The following is a 25604-nucleotide window of genomic DNA, read 5'->3' on the forward strand; positions in this document are numbered from 1 at the left end:
CTCAGCATCCTGGTTGTCCTTAATATAGAAAGATGAACAATGATTTCATACCACTTTCTCAGTGTCTTCCCACCTTCTCCTGTTTTTAAAGCAGAGAATATCTGTACATTGGGTTTGCCTTGTGCAGTTTGCAAGTGAGTCTGATTAAGATGACCCAGGGACCTAAATTTCATTGGGAACAAAGAAAACATAGTAACAGCCACTGCAGGAAGCTAGTGGTGTGCAGTCTGTGCTCCAAAAACAATTAATGAATAATTTATTTACTATGTAAAACCTACCTTGCTCTTTGCCCTCCCTGCTCTGTTGTCTGTGCTGGGTGTGTGTGAGTCAATCAGACAGTTTGGATCAATCCACTGCTGTGGAGATCAGAGAAACCCACTGGAGGCTCTTTAGTGGTGACTGGGTTGGACGCAGTGCCAGGGCCCATGGGGACCAACAGCCTTTAACAACCCCAGCCAGCCCACCTGGGACCCCTGCTCTCCCCAAGGCCAGCATTCCCATATAACTTTGGACCTGGGGCTGCTTGTGGCTCCTGTCAACTCTGTTTGTTGAGTTGCTGGCCCTTGATGGGCTGGCAGCCAGGACATGCCACAAGGAATGGTGCTGTGCTTGTGGAGGGATTTGATCTTTCTCTTTCAAGACTCTTATAACTCTCTACAACTTCTCACTCTCTGCCTGAAAGAGGAAATGGCCTCAAGCTGCACCACGGAAGGTTTAGACTGGACATTAGGAAGAAATTCTTAACTGAAAGGTTTGTCAAGCATTGGAAGAGGCTGCCCAGGGAAGCAGTTAAGTCCTCCCCCATCCCTGTGGGTCTCTAAAAGTCGTGTAGATGTGGCACTCAGGGTCATGGCTTGGTGGTGGGCTTGGCCGTGCTGGGTTAACAATTGGACTCAAATACCGCAGAGGACTTTTCCTACCCTCAGGATTCTATGAGCCAAATCTGTTGGTTTGGGCTGTGCATGGCAGGTTGAGCAACAAATGGTGGTCAGTGTGTGCTAATGCATCTGTTTTCAGTGTCTGCTGTTTAACTATTGTGTGCAGGCTGTAATTGGCTCCTCCCTTTGCAAAGCTTGCTGTGTGCAGCCCTGGCTCAGCAGAGCATTTCCTCCCAAGGATGGGCATGTGAAATGGTGCCTGTAGAGGCATCTCACAGCCTCATTCAAGTCCTGGAAAGCTTCTGCAGATTAGGCATGGACCTTCTGCCCAGCATCACACCCCAAAATGTTTGAGTCACACGCAGCTTCCTTGGATGAAAGATGTCCCCAAAGACAGGACGAGGCTCCTGGGCAAGCAGAGTGGCTCACATCTCAGCCTCAAGAGAGAGCCTGTGCAACCCCAAAAGCTACTCTGCATTGTCCCACCAGTGCCCCTGCAGCTGCAGTCCAGTGAAGCACTAGCAAAAGCCTGGCAGATGCAGGTTCTCCTCCTACTCTGTGAGTGTTCTTGAGGACTGTGGAATTGCTTTACAATTTCTGAAAGAGGCCTTTGGATAAAGCCTGGCTGAGTAACGCCAAGTCCCCATCTCTGCCCCCGAGGCTCAGCCAGGCTGACTCGCTGACACTCTCTGTGCTGGGAGTTAAACTTTAATACGAACCAGGGGAGAGGAGCCCAGGCGTGACTCAGCCTCCCATGTTCTTCCCCTCCCCACTGGAGAGGGTGGTGTGGCAGGACAGGGAGCAGGACAGGACACAGCAGGGAGCACCTGCGGCCCAGGGGCTGCCCTGGTGATGGAGCCCTGTGACCCACACGGGAAGAGAGTTGCTGTTATCGGAGGTGGCCTGGTAGGAAATGCCCTTTAGTTGCTGCATGACTGTGTTTGCCAGGGAGCTGGGGCTGTAAAAGCACTGCCTGAGCGTGGTTGGATATTTGTCTTGAAATCATTCCTCTGTGAGATGATGGGGCGTCGGAGAGGGGCTGGTTTTGTTCCTGCTGTGGGAGGCTCTTGTCCTTTTCTCTGAGGAAGGGGTTTGGGTGGTGGTGGAGCAATGGTGCCCAGGTACCATTAAATAACAGGCCTTGATGGGCTGCCAGATCCCCCTGCCCCTTGGCTGTTTCTAGCTGTAACCAAGTCACCAGTGTGAAATGCTTTGCAAGGACTGAGACTCAGTAAACGCCAGGCTAAGAGGAAATGCCTTCCTCTGCCCACTTTTGTTTGGGAACAGTTTTCATCCCCTGCTACTTGGGTAGTGGTCTGACTCTAAAGGCCAGGCTGGATGGGGCTCTGAGTAACCTGGTCTAGTGGAAGGTGTCCCTGCTCATGGCAGGGGGTTGGAATGAGATGGTCTTTAGGGTCTCTTCCTAACCCAAACAATTCTCTGAGTCTATGATCCTATGATAGCATGGAACATTGCAGCACCTAACATCTCTCTCTTGACTTTTTGGAAGTTAGCTTCTTGGAAAAGAGTGATGACATAAGAGTCTGTAGTTCTGACAGCAATTAGTGATGGAAATAAACAAGAAAAAATTGATTTAAATAACAAACAGGACATATTCATGCTGTTCTCCCCCACTGTGTTCCCAAGGGAACACTGCAGCACCCGGAATTCTATTGAGGAAGATAAACACAGTCCAGAGAGGAGCTGGGAGCTTGCCTGTACCAGCTCCTGCTACCTCTGGCTGAAGAGATTAACCCTGCTGCACTCAGTCACTGTGTGTAAACAAGCCTGAGTTTGGTATGACTCTATATGAAGAGTTTTGATGGGTGGCTTTGGTCTTGGAGACTTTGCAGACACATCAGGTCTGCCAGAGGACTGCTCTTCAGCAAAAAGTCCTCTAAGACTCTTGGTCAAAGGACTTACCTGTACATGCTGAGCTGCAACCCCGATCACTGCTTTCCCTTGATGCATCTCAGTAGTGACCTGTGGAATACTTCATCCACCATTCCTGGTCCTTCTCTTGTAGGTGGGTGCGTTAAATGCCTGTTTCTTTGCTAGACGAGGTTTCCATGTTGATGTTTACGAAGCCAGAGAAGGTAAGCTCAGCCTGATCATTACTGTGTGAGCTCACTGAAACCACAGAAAAAAAAAGAAATCTGAAAGTGTGACAGTTTGGGGATATTCTTTTCACTCTTCCCTTTAGGTCCTGTTGGGGGAGGGGAGCATTTATTTGAAGTATGTTGCCTTGTGTGGAGAGAACCCACCCTTCAGCTACTAAAACAATGCCCTTTTTATGTTCTTGGCTTAAATATTGATTCAAATCCTCACCTTTCAAACTTAGTCTCTGCACGAAGCATTATAGTCCAGAGCTGTACCAGAAGGAGAGATGGAGTGCTCTCAGGAAGCCTCCAAGTCCTCAAGGTGCCACAAAAGAGAAATCATGACTTAGAGCCAAGGTGCTGGCTGAAAGGCAGAGAAATCGTTCACCTTCAGTATCTGTCAGCTGGCAGACAAAGAGAACCTGGGCAGAGGTGGCAAGCCAAGCAGCAGGTGAAAACGACACCATGGAAGGTGAAACTCAGGCATGCAGTGAAGGGAAGGAGAAGCCGCTCCTGACACGTGATCTCTGTGGAAACTCTTCCTGCTCTGACAGACATCAGGATGGGCAGTTCTGCTGCATGGTTCATGGTTGCTAGAAGTTCCACAGGTTCACAAAGCCTCTGATTGCCTTCTGAGTTGGATGGATTTTACTGCTGTACTCCAGCTTTTGGCCCATTGCTGACAGCAAGATGCATGAGGAGGCTCTGTCCCCTGCACTGGCCAGGCAATCTGGGAAGGCTGAGTGAGGCAATTCTGAGGAGGAACAGGCTGGTACACAGACATCTGTATCTGAACAGGAGTGAAGAAGGTGACCTGCCAATGTCCCAGAAAGTGTCAGTCTGTGGGGTCTCAGCAGAACCTGCCAGGCATTCGTCGCTCAGCCCTCTCCATTTAGAGGGGAAATGGCTCTTAATGATAAGGGGCCTCCTGGCACTCTGGGGAGCTGTTAGGATCCAGCATTCCCTTTGCACCACTGGGCTGCAGCTGCTTCTCCCCGGGTAGAGGTGGCCCAGAAGCTGCTCAGCCCAACACCTAAATGCGCCTTTTGACACTTGCCCCCTCTGCACCCAGAGCGGGAGGATGGGGACTCCCCACTGCCCCTCCTGCCGTTGCTGCAGGGGGCTTGGAGATGCTGCCCAGACCAGGCTGTGGTGTCAGTGCCTCCATAACCAACTGTTCTTCCCACGCAGACATCCGAGTGGCCAGCTTTGCCCGTGGCAGAAGCATTAACTTGGCCCTGTCTCACAGAGGACGCCAAGCCCTCCGAGCCGTGGGGATGGAGGAGCAGGTACCCTGGCAGATCCTGTTGGTGGTGGGCTCTCTGTGGTTAGAACACTCTTGACTTCAGCTGGCGATGGACAGGCTCTTTTCTGCTCCTCAAGCATGCAGAGGTAGCTCTGCTTTCATGCGGGTGGAAGTAGATGTCTCCCAGGTAGACCTCTCCCAGGCAGACCTCTTCCACTGCATGCCTGCAGCCTGGCTCTCCCCTGCTCCATGGCACAGCTGCCAGCAGGATCTCCCCCAGCCTGGAGGCAGCACCCAGCCCCAGGCAGCTGGGCTCTGCTCCTGGCAGTGGGTGCTTCCCCAGGACACCAAACACTCAGGCAACACCTACCAGTGTTCACCTCCCTTCCATGCTCTCCTTCCTCCTGGAGGTGAGGGCAAACAGGGCAGGAGTAGACTGACTCCCAAAAGAGCTGATGTCCTAAAGCAGGATGCAATAAAGGGGTCTGGTTTCTGCACTGACATGTCCAAATTCTCCCACAAAGCCTTCATTCTGCAAGGTGCTGGCTACCATTTAACATCCACCTGTTGGTAGTGATGGGATGTACTCGACCCTGGATCTCTGCAGAGGAGCCCAAGCTTTGACAACACATATCCCAGTCCCAGGATGTAATTCGTCTGTCCTCCCCTGCCCTGTCCAGCACCCTGGGATTTTTCATGTCCCTTCTATCCAAAAATAATTTCCCCCTGATTTTTATGAGAATGAGCTTGTGAGTAACCTCAGTAAACTGTAGTGACTTGGTGTGACAGCCCTGTAAAATTTTCCCTGGTGACTTGGATAAGCACATGGAAAGGTAGGAGCAGAAAGCACCCCATTTTTCCTCAAGTGCAGTGCTTGGGGAGGGGGGTGATGCTTGGTAACTTGTGTTAAAACCCCATACTTTTAGCCAGAAGTGTGTTTCCTTCTGTTTCAGATTGTGTCCAAGGGCATTCCCATGCAGGCAAGGAGGATACACACACCTTCAGGGAAAAAGTACTCTATCCCTTACGGGAAGAAGAACCAGGTACTGAAGATGCTTTGCAGGGCACAGGGGGCCTGTGTCTGGCATTTGTGCCTCTGTGTCTTGGGCAGTCTGGGGCTCATGCTCTTGGGGAGGATGCAGGAAGGGGATTGCGTGACCTCTGGGTTCAGTGGGGCTGTTTGAAGGGGGGAGGGTTTCCTGTCTGGCCATGCAGAGCAAAACTTCAGCAAAACCTTCTGAACCCCCTGTTTGTTTGCCTTGCAGTACATTCTGTCTGTGGACAGAGCAAACTTAAACAAAGAGCTGCTGACAGGTAGGTCGTCACTTCTGTTTGCAAATATTTCTACACCCTTTTTCCTGAGGATTTCGGGTTTGCCCCATAACCAGCAGATTTTGGGCACTAAGCTCCCTTACCCGGCTCTCAGAAAGTGCAAACATGAACTAGCCGTGTTTTTAAGAAGAAAACCTGTGCTGTTTCCCAGCTAAAGCAGGACATGCCTCCTCGTCCTTGTCATGTTTTGTGGCATTTTCCATAGCTCCTGATTGTAGAGAGACAAATAGAAATTGGAGCACTATAGGCAAGTATATAATCGTAACAGGCCAAATTTCCAGTGCTTCCCCATTAACTGCAGGCACCTCATCCCATCCTGAAATTCAGTGGAGTGATGGTGGAAAGTAGTCAATGACTCATGTCATTTTGAGGAAGAAAGAAATCTTTGCAGGAGTCCTTGCATTTTTTAAATAGTTTTTACCATAGCTGATCAGTCCCAGTGTGCCCTGCCTGCTGGCCCTCACTCACCCAGCAAATTATTTCCTGTAATGGCAAAACCCCCTATAATTTAGGGATCTCTTGGAAATATTTTTGGAGTGACAGTAAACCCCTCTACATTAAGTTGTCTTTTCTTTTCACAGCTGCTGAGAAGTACTCCAACACCAAGCTGTACTTTGGACACAAGCTTGTGGAGTGCAATGCAGAGTTGGGGACGTTATCCATAAAAAGGTAATCCCTGGGCAAGCGTGGGATCAAGTGTTGTGGTCAGTTAGTTTCTGCTTAATCATTCATACAACCTCAAACAATTGAGCAATCTTAGTGTTGAAACTAGTGTGTATGTGTGGAAGGTGTCCCTGCCCATGGCAAGGGGTTGGAACGAGATAAGCTTTTAGGTCCCTTCCAACTCAAATCATTCTGTAATTCTGTGACCTTGTTTCACAGTTAGGTGAAGTTCTAGTCATGACCCAACCCACCTGGGCATGCAGGCTCAGCAGTGTTACCCCAAGGCTGTCTGCTGCATTGTTGGGTACAGCTGGTAGAGTTATGCTTTTGATAACCTACAGGATAATTATTTGTCCTAACACTGAGTTTCCCAGGCCATGAAAGCCAATCTTCCCTCACCCCAGAAGATTAATAATGCTGGAGGTGACCCAGTCATTTTGCAAAAGGTGCTGAGCTGTCCTGGAGTTACAGCAAGATTAATCATAGAATGGTTAGAGTTGGAAGGGACCTTAAAGATCAGATTGATCCAAGGGACTCTCTTTGCTTTCAGATCTGACCAGCAGACCTTGGAAGTCACCTATGACCTCATTGTGGGCTGTGATGGAGCCTTCTCAACAGTCAGAAAACAGTTCATGAGGCAAACGCGCTTTAACTACAGTCAGCAGTACATTCCTCATGGCTACATGGAGCTGACCATCCCTCCCAAAGATGGAGATGTAAGTGTGCCTGTCCCAGAGGTTGCTGTGACCTTTGCAGCTTGGACACCCTGCCCCCTTCTCATGGTGGCTCTGCTAGAACAGCTTTAGAGAAACTAATTTCTTACCTGGGGTTCAGGAAAGGGGTTAAACCTTTCCTGGGAGAAGGCAGGGATCTCTTCCTCTTCCAGAGGTTGGTACCTGGCTGCAAAAATCCTAGAGAGCCTATCCTGGAGCATTGGGGTTAACTCTAGCTCTGAGAGGTCCTGAGGGTATGGGAACATGTCTGAAAGGGTATCAGCAACTGCAGAGCAGCAGATTTTTTTCCATTTTTCCCATATTTCTTACCCTTTCATCTTCCCATGTGTCTCTCTGAAGCATCAGGTACCAGACAGGGGCCCTGTAGTTGTTGTGTCTTCCCATGGTACAAAGAATGGGAACTAGTGTCAAGGATACAAGGTGATTTTCTCTTCTCTTTCAGTTTGCCATGGAACCAAACTGCCTCCATATCTGGCCAAGAAACACCTTCATGATGATTGCACTGCCCAACATGGTGATAACCCATGGTCATGCTCTCTTGGGGCACAGGATGGAGCTGGTGGGGATGAACTGGCTGTGGTGGCCGGGATTGGGAGGGCCAAAAATCACAGAATAACAGACTCGCAGGATCAATTAGGTTGGAAAAGACCTTTGAAATCTTTCAGTCCAACCTATGACCAAACACCACCATGTCAACTAGTTCATGGCACTGATACCACTTCCAGGTTTCCTTAAGCACCTTCAGCGATGCTGACTTTACCACCTCCCTGGGCAGCCCATTCCAATACCTAATCACCCTTTCTGTGAAGAAATTCTTCCTAATGTCCAATCTAAACCTGCCCTGGCACAGCTTAAGACTGTGCTGGTTGCTGGTTGCCTGGGAGAAGATCCCAACCTCCACCTGGCTACACCCTCCCCTCAGGTAGTTGTAGGGAGCAAGAAGGTCTCTCCTGAGCCTCCTCTTCTCCAGGCTGAACAACTCCAGCTCCCTCAGCCTCTCTTCATAGGGCTTGTGCTCCAGATCCTTCACAAGCCTTGTTGCCCTTCTCTGGACCTGCTCCAGCCCCTCAATGTCCTTCCTGAACTGAGGAGCCCAGAGCTGGACACAGCACTCCAGGGGTGGCCTCACCAGTGCCAAGTACAGGGGAGGAATCACTTTCCTGCTCCTGCTGCCACACTGTTCCTGATACAGACCAGGATGCTATTGGTCTTCTTGGCCACCTGGGCACGCTGCTGGGTCCTGTTCAGAGAAGGTGCCAGGAGGGACACCCACCCCTTTCACAGCCTGAGGTGGAGCCAGTCCTGCCTCCTGTGCTGAGCAGGTACCTGTGACACCTCTCCCTGCCCATGCATCTGAGCCCACCCAAACCCCCCAAACCAGCCCTCTGCAGCTGGATACCAGGAGCACCAGGACAGTGTGCCAGGTCCATGCTGGCCAGTCACACACCGTCTGGTTCTACCTGCCCCCTGCCTGCCCTGAGCTTGGGCAAGCCCACCATGGGAAAGGGGGTGGCCGGGCACTCGTCCTTTGCCTCTCCAGTGGGTCACTGCTATTGCCAGGTGACAGGCTGGGCAATGAGCTGCTGCTCCATGTGCCACATGCTCTCTATGCTCTCTGGACTTCTTACTGACCTTCCTCCCCGGCTGGCAGGACAAGTCCTTCACCTGCACGCTTTTCATGCCCTTTGAGGAATTTGAGAAGCTCACGATGGGGGACCAAGTGCTGGGCTTTTTCCAGACCTACTTCCCAGACGCCATCCCCCTCATCGGAGAGTAAGTGTCCTCATCTCCCCTTCTCTCTCATCAACACAGTGCTGTGAAGCCAGGGAACAAATCACTCAGCCTTGGGCCCTGGTGGTGGGGTTGTGATGGATCCCCCTTTGTGGACTCTCTCACTGCTGGGCAAATGGCACAAGGGTAACAGCACAGAGCTGGAGCATCCCACCCCTCCTGGGGGCCCTGGTGGCAGTGGGGACCAGGACCAGCCTTTCCAGTACATGTTCTGATGGCTGTGTCTCTGTTCAGTACATCCTCATTTTCCTGCCAAGAGGGAAGCCTCCCCAGACAGTGGAAGCTCCAGCTCACACTATTAATGCTTCTGCTTTGCAACACAGCTATCTGTTATGAGATGGGCTTTTTTTGGATTATATCAATGGTCTCAGCTGTGTTTGGCAGTTTTATTTCCTCTTAAGACTTATTGCAGGACTTCATATTAACTCAGAAACTCAGATATTCTCTGATATATCCTTCCTACAACAACCAACGTCCACCACTGCTCACAGTAAGAGGACCAAGATGTCAACACTCAAATTGTGTGCAGAGCTTGAAACCTGCAGACAAAACCTTTGGTCCATAGGGGGAAAGTTAATGAAATAGATTACCTGGCTCCCACATTTTTCCCAGCACAAATAGCCTAGGACATGGGTTTGGGTTTTGCATCCCAAAGCTGACAGTGCCTTCCTGAGCTGGGATGTGGCACGACTTACACTTCTTCTCTCTTGTGGTCCCACAACTGAAGTATCTGTTGTTTTGCCTGAAGGCAAGAGCTGAAGCATGACTACTTTGTGCTGCCAGCCCAGGCCATGGTATCTGTGAAGTGTTCTTCCTACCACCTCGCTTCCCGGTGCGTGCTGATGGGAGATGCTGCGCATGCTGTTGTGCCCTTCTACGGACAGGGCATGAATGCGGTAGGTTCAGGGCTGGCCCTGGTCCGTGTTAGTGGGGTCCCCACTCTTTTCACCCACAATTGCCTGGTTTTAGTGTGTAGGTCCACAGAGTTCATGGGCTGGCCTGTTCCACAGCCTGATGTCCTCTGCATTGGCAGGTGTTGAGCTCCAGTCAGGGTGTCCTCCTGGGGAGGAGAGGTGACAGGGCAGTGATGCTACCTTCTCATGGGGCAGAGGACTGTGTGGGAGGGGGTAAAGGCTACTGGGAAACGCAATCCCCTGGATTTCTCTCAAGACCCCTGGCAGAGTGGCCTGGAATAAGACTCCCACCTGAGGCTGTAGTTAGTGGGACCAAAAGCTATGCTACCTAAGCATTCATGGGAGCACTTCTCATGAACATGTGGCTCCTTATGCCTATTAACCCCCTAATTTTCCTCCCAGGGTTTTGAAGACTGTCTGGTCTTTGATGAATTAATGGACCAGTTCCACAACGACCTTGGTGAGTGATGTGGCTGGGGAGGAGTGGGAGCAGAGGAACACCTATCTGAGGATGAGGGCAGCTGGATACCCTGCAGCCCGTGAACCATTGCTTTCTTCTGCCAGGTGCCTGCCTCCCTGAGTTCTCCAGACTGAGGGTACCAGATGACCATGCGATTTCAGACTTAGCCATGTACAACTACGTGGAGGTAGGCACACGGACCTGTGGTCCCACGGGCCGTGCACACAGCAGTACTCTTAGGATGCACACAGCAGGCAAGATCCCTGCAAGACTCTATTTGGGCTCTCACCCTGGCAGACTTTAGCCTCAGAGCTCCTTGGGAATTCCACTGGCTAGGGAGGCTCTGTGTGACCTCTAGGACAGGCAGTAGAAGAGCTAGCAAAGCGCGGGGGAGCTCTGCCAAAATTCCTGGCAATGGCATGACTGTTGCTCTGCTGCAGATGCGTGAGCACGTGAATTCAACGTGGTTCATTTTCCGAAAGCACGTAGACAACTTTCTCCACGCCCTCATGCCTTCCACTGTTGTCCCGCTGTACACCATGGTAAGGCCAGTGTGTCCCCACTGCCTGGGCTGCCACCAGCTCCTCCTGGCTGCCTTTGTGGTGGTGACGACGCTCCTGCAATCCTCCCAGGTGACCTTCACCAGAATTCGCTACCATGAGGCACTTCAGCGCTGGAAATGGCAGAAAAAGGTTGGTGAAGGGTGCCCTCGGGAGCATCCTGCACGCCAGCACTGCTCAGCTGCCAGGGGAGATCTGGTGGTGGGATATCGCCAGGTGGGAGCAGGTGTGACGACTTCGCTTGGTGCTGCAGGGTAGGAGCAAACCTCTGATGACGTTGAGGTTTCCGTTTGCACTGGCAGGTAATTAATTGGGGGATCTTTGTCATGGGGACGGCAGGACTGGCTGGCACCTACCTGCTGATCAAGCGTCTGGCACGGAACTCGGGCTTCTGTGTGGAAAACTTGTGGGGCTGGTCCCGTTCCCTGAAGAATATTGGAAATCTTCCCTTTGGCACACAAGTGGGTGAAATGTAAGGGGAGCTCCTTGTAATAAAAGCGAAGGCATGGGCTGTCAGCTCAGCTGGATGATGTTGTTTCTCTTGGGATGTGGCTTGGCAGCTGCTCCAGCCCCTCAGAAGCAGTTTAGTCTCTCTCCCTCTGCCCAGGTGAGAGGAGCCCATCAGGGCACAGAGTGCTCAGGGAGCCTGTCCAGGGGCTCAGGTGTGTGTCTGCCTCATCTTGGCAGCCTGCTCCCAAGTGCTGTGGTGTGTAGATGTGGCGCTTAGGGATATGGTTTACTGATGGACCTGGCAGTGCTGGGTTAACAGTTAGACTCAATGACCATTTTTCCCAACCTTAGTGATTCCATGATTTTATGACCTGATCGGTGTGTGCTAGCCCGTACTGCAGACTGCTGCTCTTACCAAAATCAAGCCAACACCTTGGAAGTCCTCGAGCCAAAAAATAGCAGCAGGCTGGGATAGTGCTGGAAGGAGTATCAGGCCCACTTTCCTTCTTCATACCTTGCCCTAGACCCTCACAGTCACTGTTGAAGAACAACAAAATGGCCAAAATAAACTCCTGATTTGAGGCAGCACAGTCACTCTTGTTTGAGGTGGTTTACATACAGCTGCCAGCAAGTGGGCAGGGACAAGAACTGCTCTGCATCATTCAGTGAGTCGGTTTTGGCTTGCAAGGGAGCACCTTGAAGGGCATAGATGGCAAATTGGTGTAGAAGACAGCTTGTTTCTCTGGCCAGCATCTTTCCAAGGCACTGTACCGTGGGAGATGGTGGCAGCAATGACAGGGTGTGGCTGTAGTTTCTCCAATGAACACTTCAGCTGCTGCCCTTGCACCTAATTCTTAGAAGGACAGATGTATTTACTTTTGTTATGACCCAACCCGGAAGAAGGGGAGGGGGGTAACCCAGGTTCTTATCAATAATTCCCTTGGAGTGGATTAGAGTGAAACGACACTGAATAATCGGTGTCTGAAAACATATATAGGTAGGGTTTATTTTAACAATTTTCTTTTAACAGGTATGTTAGCATTTTGGGTGTTGTCATCTATATTATCTATCATAGGGATAAACCCTGGGGGGAAAATGCAGAAGGGAGAGAAAGGAAAGACAGGATAAGGGTAAGGGAGAGTAAGGGAAAGAAAAGCTGAGAGCGGAAAGATGTCTATAGTCACCGCCCACGGGGTCCAGAGATGGAACTTGGTAGTTGCAGCTTCCATGTCTGTCAGCTGAAGTGGTGGCCTTGATCCATTGGGGGTGAAGGAGGGAAGCCCCCACACTCAAAGAAGTTATGAGTTACTATATCCATGGTTAGTGTCACAGGCCATGCCACGAGCCTCCAGCATCTCCTGGGGCTGTGCTGAGTTTCTGTGAGGGGCCAGGCAAAAGGGTTTTTCCAGCCTTTCAAGATTGGCAGGGGAAGATGGGCTTTGATGGGCCATCAGAGGTATAATGCAAAAGTCCTGCAGAAGTCTGCAAAAGTCCCTTGACAATCCTAGAATGCATAAATCATTAACCGTTTCAGTCTCTGACAACTTTATATATTAAATCTTTATTCATGTTAAACCCCTTCAGAGAGCAAAAGAAAACGTGACACAATACAACCATATGCAAATTAATCCCAAACTGAAAGCAAATAAGGAACTGTATCGCTGTTTCACAGGAGCAACCCCACAATGTGAGAGCAATTGGCTGCTGTGTGTGGTTGGGATAAGTGCTGAGCGGGAGGTGCTCTAGGCACTGCCAGGTGTTTTGCACAGCTGGCTCTTGGTATGTCTGACCAGCTCAAAGAGCAGGGAGAAAATGCCCTGAGGGGTGGTGGAAGAAGCTGTGTCTGAGCTCCAACCTGCAGAGAATTTTTCAGCTGCTCAGTGCCAAAGTTTCATAGGTCAAACAGTGGCTCTTTCACCTCCTTGCTGTGCAGAGGACTTCAAGGCATTATGGAGGCAAGCCAGGCATGCAGGAGCCCAAGCAGAACCTAGCCTGAGGTAGGTCTGAGAGGAGCACATCAGGAAACAGTTGATGATTTGGGAAAAAGATTCAGTGCACGTTCCCCAGCTGCTCTTCATCCCTAGGTACAGGTGCTCACTAGCCTTTAGGGCACATCGCATCACTGCAGCCTCCAGAGCAGACTGCCAGCCTGGAGGACCCTCCACATCCTACTCAGCAGTGAGTTCTCTGGAAACCAGTGCATAGTGGTAGAGACCAGTTCAGCAGGGGAGGGCATGGAGCAGCCTAGGAGCAGATCCTGCTGGAGCAGAAGAGACATGGCAGTTTTGAAATCCCAGCTCAAAATCAAAGCTGGAAGCACTCTGTGAGCTCGGCTGGCTTTGGGGCTTGGTGTTTAAGACTCCTGGTAGAAGGCAAAGTTGTCATCAGGAGATGAGACAGTCAGTGACCAGTCCAGGAGATGCTGCGCGTTCCCATGGTGAAGCCTGCTCTGCAGTCCCATCCACAGCAAAGCCGTGTCTGTTCCCTTCTCCCATCCCCACTAATCCAACCATTGAGCACTAGGCCAGGACGCTGGCATGGCACAGTCCCTCAGCCAGCACCTGACGTGGAAGAAGGGAACAAACCATAGGATAAAGAAGAGGAGGTGGGAGCCTTAGTTTAAGATTTCCTTAGTTTGAGGTTTCTTTAGCTTGGCATTTCCTTATTAAACAGTGGGTCCCAGCGCTGCCAGGCATTGCCTCATTCGTTAAACCTGGGGTTGACAACAGTGGTGGTGGCACTCTTGAAGAGGGGATTATCAGCCTGGAGGGAGAGAAGTGAGAGGCTTGTGTTGTGTTGTGTTACCTGCCCAACACCTCCCAGTGCCATGGGCACAGACAGCACTGGCAGAAGAGCCCACAGGCTGTTTAGCCCCCTCCAAACTGCAGCTGGGCTGAACAACAGGCCAGTGGGGAGGGCTCAGGTCTACCTGGCTACCTCTGGGAAGGATGTCCCCTCTTGCTGTCCCCACCCCAGGATACATGACCATCCCAGCACACCCCAGTGCCACAGACAGGCTCTCTTACGTCATTCCACTTGGCTTTGGACTTCTCCTTCTCAAACCGGCGGTATTCCCGGCGGTCAAACAGCTCTGTCAGGCACCGCCAGATGAGCAGGACCACCAGGCCAATGAGGACCACGCCAGCGATGGTGCCACCCACAATGAGCGCGATGTTGGGAGGCTCCGGGCACTCTGCGGGGCAGACAGACCGTGTTGGGTTGCAGCAAGGTGAAGCAGCAAGGCTGCCATGACAGGGCTGGCAGCCTGCCTGTGGCAGGGCAGGGGAAGTGGGGCTGGGGTACCTTTTTCAGGTTCAATGTAGACGGTGTATATATCGTCACCATCCTCCTGGAACATATGGAAGGACATCCAGCAGTTCTGGGAATCCTTCTCCCTGCATTTCCTGCTGCCCTCGATCAGCTTCTCGGACTTCCGGATGTTGGGGCAGGCCTGGGAGCAGTTCTTCTCAAAGGGGCCGCTCCCGAAGGCCTTGCACTCCACACAGGAGCTGCAAAACAAGCAGCCACAGCTCACATCTGCAGGGGCACAGACCCACTCACCTGGCTTTGGCCGCAGCTGGGCTCTACCCAGGAACAGGCAGGGCTTGCCTGCCTCTGCCTGGGATACTGGGGATCTCTGCTGCCCCTGTGCCCTCCCTGTGCGCGTCACTCACATGTATCTACCACAGGGTGAAGTGCAGCCTGGGCATTCCTGGCAGAAGGGGGGCTGGTACCCGCCTCGGCACTGGCAGCGGTTGCAAAGGCAGGTCCCGCGGAGGCTGCACACGTTCTTGTTGGCGTTCAGGCAATCCTCTGTCGACTGACGGCACTGGCAGGCACTGCCCTGGTACCCAGGCTCGCAGATGCACTGCCCGCAGTAGCATTTCCCGCGCTCTGGGGGGGGAAGACCTTTCAGATTCTGCAGCCATCCAGGTGACTCTCCCTCTGCCTGTGCCTGGAGAGCATCGCCCACCCTGCGTTCGCCATGCCACCCTCCACGAGATGCTCAAGGAGGTCCTCCGGGCTGGCGTGGTGGGACCCAGCAGCCTCAAACCCATGCCCACAGGTTATGACATGAAAAGGCATTTAATTCTTCTAAGCAGCGCCTCACCTGGGCCGCCACAGGGGAAGCCGTTGTGGAACTCGCAGTTCGTGCTGTCGCACTCGCAGTAGGTGCCGTAGATCTCCCTGCCAGGCACGTCGCTGGTGTGGCAGACACACTGCCCGCACACACAGTCCCCCAGCCCCGAGCAGATCAGTGAGCTGTTGTCCTTCCGACAGCTGACCTCCAGCTCCTTGCTGGTTTTGCCTTTGGTGTCACACTCGCAGTTCTTCCCCGTGTAGCCTGGGTTGCAGCTGCCGCCAAAGGGGAGGAGTGAGCTCGGGTCAGCGGCCACCCAAAATGCCATGGGACATGCACGGGGCCCAGACCTCTACCGCAGCAGAGCAAATCTGGGACAGCCCCACAGAAAACCAGTGTTGGTTAGCATGCTGGTGCTAAATCCATGCTGCAGCAGGGTGGCTGACTGGGAGGAAACCTCAGAAATGCTGCTTTTCCCCCCATCGTTCTCACAGCACCAAATGGTTGCCCAAAAATTATTGTTATAATTTTCAAACTTTGCCAAGGAGATTCTCAGGAGTATTTCCTGAGGAAACCCAATCTCTTCCTCTCCCTGTCACCGAGGGGCCATGAAGAAATAATTATACTAAAAGCCCTAAGTGAACTGCAGCCCAGAAGTGTCATTTTGAGAGATTTCTACAGAAACCTGTGTCTGCTCAGTAGGTAGGTTGGTGGATGCTTTGATATTGGGATGGATGGTTGCATAGCTGTATGGATGGAGGTCCTTGGGAAAGCAGCAGAGGCTCCACCAACAAAAGAGGCAGCTCACTGTGTCCCCTGCCTCTGTGAATGCAGGGTACAGTTCCAAGGGAAATGCATGAATCCACTTCCCCGAATAAAAAAATTTGTGCAAAGGTGCAGAGCCCAGGCCCTGGCTTGGCCCAACATCTCTCTCCCAGTAGCTCCCCAGATCTGGCAGCATTTGAAATAGTGTTTTGGGTGGTGCACACACCTGCAGATCCCACAGACGATGCTGCCCTGACCACTGCAGGCAGCCAGGTCGGGCTGCTCGTCACAGTGGCAGTCACAGTTGCTGTCCACGTGGACAGTGAGGGTGTCTGTGAAGCCCAGGGGCCGGATGGTGAAGGACTGGCTTTGGATGCACTCCTTGGCTGTGACCTTCACTTTGAAGATGACCTAGAAAGTGCAGAGTAAGATAGAGAAGGGCCAGAAGCCCAGCTATTGGAGGGTGGTATCAGCCCTAGGCTGAGGACACACACATCCAGCACAATGGAGGATCCCCCTCATCCCACAGCATTTTGGACACTCTTGGTATTAAATTAATGTAGACAGAAAGCCTGGAACAGCAGCCATAGTTCCTGTCATTAAACAGGATGGGCATCAGGAACTGTGCAAGCTGTGGGGTGCTCCTAGTACAAGAGCACATACCTCATCGTTGATCTTGACATTGTCGCACTGGCCTCTTGCTCCATCCATGGTGTCCTGGTTATTACTGCATTTGGAGTCATATTTGACATCCAGGACATCTGGTAGGGTGGAATGTTCCAGGATGATCAGTGAGGACAGGTTCTGTGGGAAAATGGTGGAGAAAGTGCCACCAATCCAAGAGGAGACCAGAGCAAGGGGGTGTGGGGTTGCAGGTCAGGGTTCCCTCCAGCCCAGAGAAAAGAGGCAGGGAGCACCCCAGGCCGGGATCTCAGCTGCCTGGAGTGGTTCTGGAAATGCAAGTGATAGCATTGGAAAGGTGGGAACTCCAGCACTTACATTGTAGGCCACCTGGATGAGTTCAATGATATTGCTGGAGTCCTCATTCAGCTCTCCCACTGCTGATTTTGGGATCATCTCACTGAGTTTCTGCCAGTGGAGAGCAAAGAGGTGAGCATTCCTTGCCACGTGACAACGGAGCAGGAGACAGTGGCAGGAGGACACTGTGCCTGTCCTCTTGGAAAGGGAATGGAGGCACCTGGACCATCTGAAATATCCTTACCTTGTAAACATCCACCATCCTACTGGTGACAGCAAAGATGGGCTGAATGTTGTTTTCAGCAAGTTTCTGGACCAGCTGGCCAACAGATGGGTAGTCCTGGGTGGGGAGAGGGATACCAGACTCAGCACTAGCTCCCCCACCAGCAGAAGAGTGGACAGTTTGGGTATGGCAGCCCAAATTATGGTGACTATGGTGACGTTCTGGCCTCTGCAACAGGGGTTTTTTACATGACAATTTTTTTTCTGCCTGAGGGTGTGGAGACGCAGAGCAGCCCCCAGGTACTTACGAACTCGTTGCTCCTTTTGTACATGTTGTCCTCCAAGTGGCACTGGCCATCATTGGGGGTCAGGATGCCCGCGAGCTTGCCATCGCCGGCGAAGTGGAAGCCGTCATCAGTGGCATACACCAGCAAGCGGGTCACATTGCGCCAGCCTATCAGGTCCTGCAAGTGGCACAGAGAATGGCCCCTGTCCCTGAGTGGGGCTGGGAGGACAGTGCCAGTGGGCGTGGTGTGGCCCTTGCCAAAGTCTCATGTCAGCCACAGCACGGGGCAGGGGGCACAGGAAAGGTGGGTAACAGGAGATCAGGGTCAGGAAGCTCTGGGGTAAGATGCTCTCTTGTGCTCCCCGGAGTAACCTGCCCTGCTGCCAAATCAGAACTCACACACCATGGGCTTCCAGAGCCCAGCTGGAGAGGGGCAGAGCCACCTCCTGAGAGCCAGCCTGTGTGTGGGTCGCAGCCCCCATGGCTGAGCAGGGAGGCCGCAGGGACTCACCCCACACACTGCTGCCTGCATCATGGCATCCAGCCCCCCCTCTGGGGCATCCAAGTTCCCTGAGATGAACTGCTTCCCCACTTCGTTCTCAAACTGCTTGGCATTGTCGGTCAGTGACAGGATGTGCTTGAAGGCGAAGGGAGGCTGGCACTGCTTGTCCTTGTTGGGGCAGGGGTTCTGCAGCTTCTCAGGGTGCGTGTTGACAAAGGGCAGCACCGTCTTGTCCACAAAGGAGCCAAACCCTACGGCAGCCAGACTATAGTTTCAGGGAGAGGACACAGGGCACGGACAATCTGCTGGCCACAGTGTACGTGGCCATGTCCCTTGCCCTGGCACACTCTTCAGCCGGGCAGAGGACATCCACTGCCCAGTTCCCTCATCCCCCTCCAGCCCTGCAGCTCTTCCCAGCAGCAAACAGCTGTGCCACGCCAGAGACAGGCTCACCAATGCGTCGAGAAGGGGTGGTGCTCTCCAGCGCTCTGAGCAGCTCCCCTCCCAGCTTCTTCACCTTCTGCAGATCATCCAGCATGGAGTAGGAGAGGTCCATGAGGTAGTAGAGATCAATGGGATACCCCATGGCACGGCGAAACTTTGCCTCGAACACAGCAGGCTGGCCTGCGGGACAGGGATGCTGGGATCAGCTGCCGTGTTGTGCCATCTCGTGCCACTACCCACCCCTCTTCTCTTTGGGAAGAAAAGGGGCGGAAATGCAGCCTTTGGGACAATGTTGCTGTGTCCCAGCTAAGTCTGGGGGCGAGTGGAAGGGTGTTGGGCACGCTGGACAGCCCACGAGTGCCAGGGTGTCGGGAACACCAGGCAGAGCGTACCTATCCTCAGTTTCAGGCGCACCTCCTGGGGAGTCAGCTGCACATCATTGCTTAAGGGATGGTCCTGTGCTGTTTTGATGTCGTTGACTGGGAACTCAATCTCACTGCGTGGGCACCCCCTCTGCTCCAGCTGCTCGATGGTGTCGCAGCGGATGGAGTCCGGCTCACCGGCTTTGGTGAAATTCTGTGTGTGGCAACATCAGCAGGGAAAAAAATCAGAGGAGCAGGAGGTGAACAGGCATGTTCAGAGATGACCCAGCCCCCATGCCAGGTCTCCAGGGTATTGATGGAGAAAAGATAAGCTTTGATGGGTATTGATGGAGAAAGGTCGTGTTTGTCAGGTCACTCCTGGCCCTATCCACCACACAGGACAGGAAACACTCCCACAGTGCAGCCAGGTAGAGCCAGGCCGGCAGGGTGACCGTCCTGCTGCCTATTAGCTGACTGCTGGGGGTTCACATCTTGACAGGCTACATGGACCTACCAGCTTCTTGCACCAGGCGCAGCCAGGACCAGACCGGATGCAATCCCTGCACGTCCCCGCCTTGATCTTGGGGCACTCCATGGAAAAGGCTGAAATGGAAAGAAGACAGAATGGGCATAGGGGGCACTTGGGGAAGGCTGGTCTGCAGCAGCAACAGCCACAGATGCTCAGACACCCAGAACCAGGCACTTGTGCTGTCCTGAGCCTGTCTCCTACCTATAAAACCCATTCTGGGGGCCCTGACAGGGTCCTCACCTGCCTCACTGTCCCTCAGCTCGGGGACAGATCCCTGGAAGCACAAGATCTGTCCCTTGCACATCTCTCAATGCAATGTTCCCACTGCTGTTGGGCCGCACTTGGGTTACCCCTGTGTCTCACTGCCCACATAAGGTGCTGGGGGGAAGGCAGGTTGGGCTCACCTGTCGTCACCAGCAGCAGCACCCAGGTCACTGCTGGCAGCTGGAGGCAGTGGTCACGGTCACGCAGCATCTTCTGCAAGACAAAAGCATTCCTGTGACCACCTGGGATGTGCTCCAGGAGTGGGGCAGCCACAGCTTCTTTGGGCAACCTGTGCCAGGGCTTCACCACCCTCACAGGGAAGAACTTCTTTGTAATATCCAATCTAAACCTACTATCTGTCACTTTAAATCCATTTCCCCTTGTCCCATCACTACATGCCCTTGTAAAAAGTTCCTCTCCAGATTTCTTGTAGGTATCTTTCAGGCACTGAAAGGCCCTAATAAAGTTACACCTCAATAAGATTACTCTTCTCCCTATACAATTATATCTACATAACAATGTAAAACCTCAAGCATTGCGTCTAGTTTCGTACTAGATGTTTTTTCCACTTCTGTGTCGAGCTATATTTGGATGGAAATTGGAACTAAAATTAACAAAAGGACCATTTCTATTAATTAACTAGTGTGGTGTGCTTGATACATGGGAAAAAAAAAGTCTGTTACTACTTGCTTTACATTTGACTGATTCATCAAGGAAATTAAGTATTTCTTGTAGTGAATTAATATGAGTTTCCCTGCTGAAGGTTTCTAACAAGCAAGGGTCTCCACCACAGTCCCATCTCCTGGGCAAGCGGAGAGGCTGGCTCACGCTGTGTGATGTGGTCCAGCCTGCTGGTGTGGTGACCTGTCCTAGTTCCGTCCAGGACAGGGTTAATTTTTGCAGTAGCCAAGAGGGGTGTTGCCAGGTTCCTCCTGGTGAGCGCTCATGTGTGAATCATTCGCCTCTCTCCTACTCTATGTCATTACTGTAATAGTGTGGTGGCCTTGCAACATGGATGCACATGGGGAAGTGAGAAAAGAGGAATTTGTTAGAAGAAGAAAAAGGACTAAGAAAGCATGAAGGAACAACAGATGTCACTCTTTTTAGCAGTATTAGTCACGGTGTCTGGAAACCAGGTCATCAGTTTCAAAATAGCTCTGATGCTGCCCTGAGTAAGAAAATAACCACTCCTCAGCTCCTGCCATCATGCCCTCCTGTGAACTTGCTGTATAAACAGCACAGAGTGACACAGAAATGAGAAAAAAAGGGAAACCTTCAAAAAGCACTGAGACATGTGAGTACTGCCCAGATCCCCTTCTGAGATGTCAAGATGTCCTGTCTTAGCTCATTATCCTCTGTAAGATACCAGACAAGCTTAGGATGACACTGGTCAGCCTTGAAAGAATGTCTGGTTTCCTCCTGACTGTAGAGAGAAGGTCTAGGTAGGTTGGTGGGTAATGTTGGCACAGTGAGGTTTGATGCCCAGCTGTGGTATGGACTTGGAGATGTGCCAGGACTCTGAGGCCACCATTGATTATGGCAGGGGCCATCTGGAAGCCCACCCTGCCCTGGAGCCAGTCTCCCTGGCAGAGGTCCACAGCCAACACCACAGGGCTGCACAGCCAACAAGAGGCACCTCTGGGGCCATGCAGCCAAACTCTCATGATGACATGGCTTGGGAGCTCACTCTGCCCTGTCTGGTGCAAGACCATCCTATGGTGGGTGGACAGACCCCTTCTCCACAAAGATATCCTCTGCAAGTCCCTCTCCACCAACACAGTCCCCCTTGGTAAGTTTTTAAGGGCATCATTTATTGTCACAGCTGCAACGTCCCTGTCTGTGTGACATGCAATCCCTGGGCTTAGCTGTCCCAACACATTTCTATCACCTCCAGATTCTGCCAGCACAGCTTGAGCTTGTAGGAGGGAAAAGTGGCTTCCTCCCTTGTTTCCTGTAGCACCTGGTGATCGACACCCCAAATGTGCCTAATTAGGCTCCAGTTCTGCTACAAGCCAGAAGTTCCCACACAGGCTGTGGGAACAAAACCCACAGATTTAGTGAGCTCCTGCTATTCCACCTGCCCAGTGTTTCCAAATGTTTAATTTCTGCTGCCATGCCAAAGTGTGGGGCAGTGATGGAATAGAGCTCTGTGAGCTCCTCATTCTTGCTGGAGGTTGGAGTTTCCTGCTTACAGGCCCATCTCATAAAATAGAGCAAGTTTCCAACTAAAACAGGATTAAAAAAGCTCCCAAACCCAGGAAACAAAGTGGGAACCTCAATACACCTCCAGTGCTGGCTGCTATCAAGTGTTGCAATGTAGGGTTCATGTCATGGTCTGGATTTGGATGCCTATTTCATCTCCAAAGTGGTTTCTTGCCCTTGTCACAAGATCCTGAAGCACACCCAGATGCTAGGAGAGAGCAGCAGCAGGAAGCTCAACATTTCTTCTGTTCTGCCATGGAGGGAAATTACGCCCTGGTGTGGGGGTGGGTGAGTGCATATGTGATGCAGGGTTAATCTCAAAGAGAACAAATAGGGCTTTCTGCCTTTGTCTGCCTCTTTACAGCATTCAGAGGAGTGCAAAGCAGGTTTTTGGTCTGACTCTCATAAGCAGGGCCCTAGCATGGGCCTCAGCAGCATTTCCTCCAACCCCCTTAATGATCCCTCCGGCTCATTCCAGACCTAAGCAGTCACTGCCAGTCCTGGGTCTCATCTCCTGGGTGTGCTCTGCCTGCGATGTTGGGGTTTTTTCCCTTCTGTTTCATAAATTCAGGCAAGCAGAGGGGTGCACGTAGTCCATCCTCCTGCACTGGTGTGAAGGAGCAGAATTGCAGAGCTTTACAACCACCCTCATCCTGGGGTTGGGAGTGGGGTGCCGAGATCGAGCACCCCATCTAAGGGCAGGACACATTGTCACCAGGCTCTGCTTCCTGGCCAGGGCTGCATGGTGGCATCAGGGGAAGAAGCCTGCACCTCGGGACCAGGGTCCTCCTTGGCCCTGAGCTCTGATCTCTCACATATCTCGGGTGGGTCAGGATCAGGGCTCTGCTTCAGCAGGAGACTTTTGCAGAAGCCTCCAGGGTACTCCACCAGTGGAGCATCTCTCTTAGGGCAAAACATCCTCCAAGGGTCTGTGAGCCAGAAGATGTGAAGGGGCCCTCAGGGAAGGTGCATGAGTTAAAAGTTGGGTGCTGTCCTGTATGTGGGCAGGGCTCAGAGCTGGAGCACGCCAGCACTTAGGGTGTGCTGGGGGATACTGTTGGGATGAACAGCAAGCTGGGATTTATAAATAGGGCTGAAGGGGAAGTGTTGATGCCAGCAGCGATCTTGTTGCTATAAATAAAACGGGTGTTCAACAGTAGAGATGAGTGTTGCAGTCTCTTAGCCACAACTCCCCATCAGTGCTTTGCTAAACATGTGCTCTCCTGCAAAACAGGAGGACATGCACTCGTGCCCAGGATCCTGGCAGGACTCCTGGGGTGTTTGCACCATCCACCTGTAACAGTGAAGAGCCGCTAGTGTCAGTGCTCCTGGGCACTTCCTCCAAGCATCACTGGTGCTGCATCACCATCATGCTGTGATGGAGATGCCAGGTACCACACCCAGAAGTGCTGCTCCTTCCCACCTCTCCAAACTGGGCAATCCCAGACCCCGAGTACAGAAGGGAAATGAGCAAACTGAGAATGGGAGTGTGGATGTCACCTGACTTCGAGCTGTTCCTTCCATCACTTGGTTGTGTGATGTGGATAAATCGCACCAAGGCAGGTGGCCATACACAGGACTTACCCATCCATGCAGAGTATCACATTCAGTGTGTGTGTATATGTATTTTTAAATATTTTTATATACATATAATACATGGATATATAATACATATAAATTACAGGACAAATATAAAAAATAAAAATATATGAATGTTATTTTTAATATATAAAAAGAATATATACATTCCCATGTCCTATTTTAGGAAATATGAATATATTTTATATATCTTTCCTTCCAGCAGCCTCCAGTGCCTGCAGAGGACAGATCTGCGGGGTGAGCTCTCCCCTGTGTGCACCAAGTCCCTAACTAGTCTGTGGAGTCCATTTGCTCTGAGCACCAGGATCCCTGAGTGCCTGTGGGACCCTTGCCCTGCCCTGTGAGGGAGGGAAAGAGGGGATTTGTGCTGCTGGGTCTCCCTAGGTCAAAGCCCTGCTTGGGTGGGAAAGAGCTGCCAGCTGGTTGTCCTGCCCTGGGTAGTCCAGGGGCACCACGCTCTCCAGCACACTGAGATCACTCCTAGCAGCACCAGAATGGGGACAGAAAAGTGCAAAACCACCGTGTGAAGCAAAGTGCAAAACCACCGTGTGAAGCAGGATGTGACAGCTATGATAGCAAAAAGCACCATGTAGGGCCTCCCCACACCTTGCAGTAGCCATGTTCAGTGTCCGTGCTGGCCCCAGGGCATGATGTCACTGCACACATTCACATCTTTGCTTCTCACCTGCCAGGAGGCTGGGAGCTGTGGCTGTGACATTGGGAAGAGCATCAAAAATGAGGGCCAGGTTGCTTTTCCCTGTCATCTGGGGTGTGCCCCACATTCCATCTGCATCCAAGAGCCACTGAGATGTTGGGAAGGACCTGCTGTCCCCAGGGTCACTTGGCTGAGGAGTATTTGATGTGTGCAGCACACAGAGGTATGGAGAAGAAGAGCAAGGCTCTCACTCCCACTCCCAGCTATTCCCCCCAGGCGTGCAGGGACAACCAGGAAGGTCCCTGCAATGGGTGGTGACACCGTGCTGAGCCCCCCCCCCAGGCTGCCGTCCCTGCCACGCTCACGCCACACCGCCACGTCAGTTCCCTCTTTCCCACCACACCCTGCAGGCAGGGAGTGAGACCCCATGAGGAAGAGGGGGGTCCCAGGAGGGGGACTGGCACAGCCCCCAGCCCTGGTGCTGCAGGCAGGCCCACAGCCCATGCCGCTTTCCCCAGTGCCATGTGTAAGGGCGTGAGAGGAGCACACTGCTCCCTTTCTGCTCTGCTTTCTGAGCCCACAGGGTGGTGAGGAAAGGGTTATTCGGGGTCTGACGCCCTCCCCACAACAGCCACCTGCAGTTCCAGGCTCAATGCTACCTCCAGAAGCAAAACCATTACAGACTAGGCAAGCTGCCTTTGCAAAGGCTGCACAGACTGACCCACCTGCGGGAGGGACACCGCACCAATCTCCCTGAACTCCAGTGGCCAAAAGTTACATCAGGAATGATAAAACAATTCCCTGGAAACACCAGAGCTACATAACCCCTTTGTTGCCTGGTTGCCTTCCCCCCCAGAAAGGAGGAACAGAAGCACATAAAATAGAGAAGCTGTGCTCACCTGGCATCCAGTCTTCACCTCTTTCCTGTGCTTGGGCTGGGATGAGGATGGTCTCACCCTCTCAAACTTGGTTGGGAAAAGCAGCCAGGCATCCAGAGCTCTGCGATGTACCCCAATCTTTCCTTCCTATTTCTGTCTTGCTGGAGGAAGGAGGAAGTCAGAGTGGTAACTGTGGGAAGGCGTGTTCCCCCAAGAACCCAGCCAGTCCCACTCATACTGGTCAAACCCACAGCATCTTGCCTTGGGGGGCTGGGGCTCAACTCCCTGGGCTACCCAGGGGGCTTACAGCCCTCCCACTGCACCTGGGAAAGGGACCCACCCAAAACCCACCCTTTCTGCCCACTTTTCACCTTTCACAGTGCTGCTGGGAACCATCCCAGACCCCAGTGGGCACACAAAGCTGGCAGTGGGGGAAACTAGTTCGTTTGAGAGCTATTGACTGTCCTTGGGTGTGGAGAGGACGGGGAGCTGGCTCCCCTCAGGCTCTGGGTTGGGCTCTGAAATGTTTATGCTGGAGTAGTGAGGTCTCCTTGCACGGCAGAGGATGCAGGCGCTGTCCTCGCAGTGGCAAAGCTCAGGGCTGCATGGGGAACTTTATTTAAGCAGCCTTCAAATTTTCTTGTGCCGGCTGCAATAATTCCTTCCAAAGCAATTGCAGCAGCACGTCCCTGAGCAGAGAGGAACCAGCT

At 52.3% G+C, this 25604-nt stretch overlaps 2 protein-coding genes across 2 annotated transcripts; one reads left to right on the forward strand and one right to left on the reverse strand.

The window, feature by feature from the left end:
• The first annotated feature begins 1616 nt into the window (after positions 1-1616).
• On the forward strand, positions 1617-11198 carry KMO (kynurenine 3-monooxygenase). Its single transcript, XM_032692799.1, has 15 exons — positions 1617-1784; positions 2905-2974; positions 4169-4266; positions 5177-5266; positions 5489-5537; positions 6137-6224; positions 6769-6934; positions 7395-7466; positions 8604-8725; positions 9492-9639; positions 10060-10117; positions 10222-10304; positions 10558-10659; positions 10750-10809; positions 10980-11198. Exons 1-15 carry the CDS (start codon positions 1731-1733, stop codon positions 11151-11153), a joined length of 1434 nt encoding a protein of 477 aa, XP_032548690.1. The 5' UTR covers positions 1617-1730; the 3' UTR covers positions 11154-11198.
• A 1428-nt stretch (positions 11199-12626) lies between these two features.
• Positions 12627-25035, reverse strand: ITGB2 (integrin subunit beta 2). Its single transcript, XM_032692794.1, has 16 exons — positions 24916-25035; positions 19701-19773; positions 19282-19370; positions 18798-18981; positions 18415-18585; positions 17971-18212; positions 17482-17637; positions 17196-17291; positions 16973-17062; positions 16637-16777; positions 16200-16384; positions 15239-15483; positions 14802-15021; positions 14431-14636; positions 14154-14320; positions 12627-13890 (listed from the first exon to the last, which is right to left on the reverse strand). The coding sequence occupies exons 2-16, from the start codon at positions 19768-19770 to the stop codon at positions 13828-13830; spliced, it is 2325 nt and encodes a 774-aa protein (XP_032548685.1). The 5' UTR covers positions 19771-19773; positions 24916-25035; the 3' UTR covers positions 12627-13827.
• Between the last annotated feature and the right edge of the window lie 569 nt (positions 25036-25604).

The sequence above is a fragment of the Chiroxiphia lanceolata genome, chromosome 7 (genome assembly GCF_009829145.1).
Source record: "Chiroxiphia lanceolata isolate bChiLan1 chromosome 7, bChiLan1.pri, whole genome shotgun sequence".
NCBI lineage: Eukaryota > Metazoa > Chordata > Aves > Passeriformes > Pipridae > Chiroxiphia > Chiroxiphia lanceolata.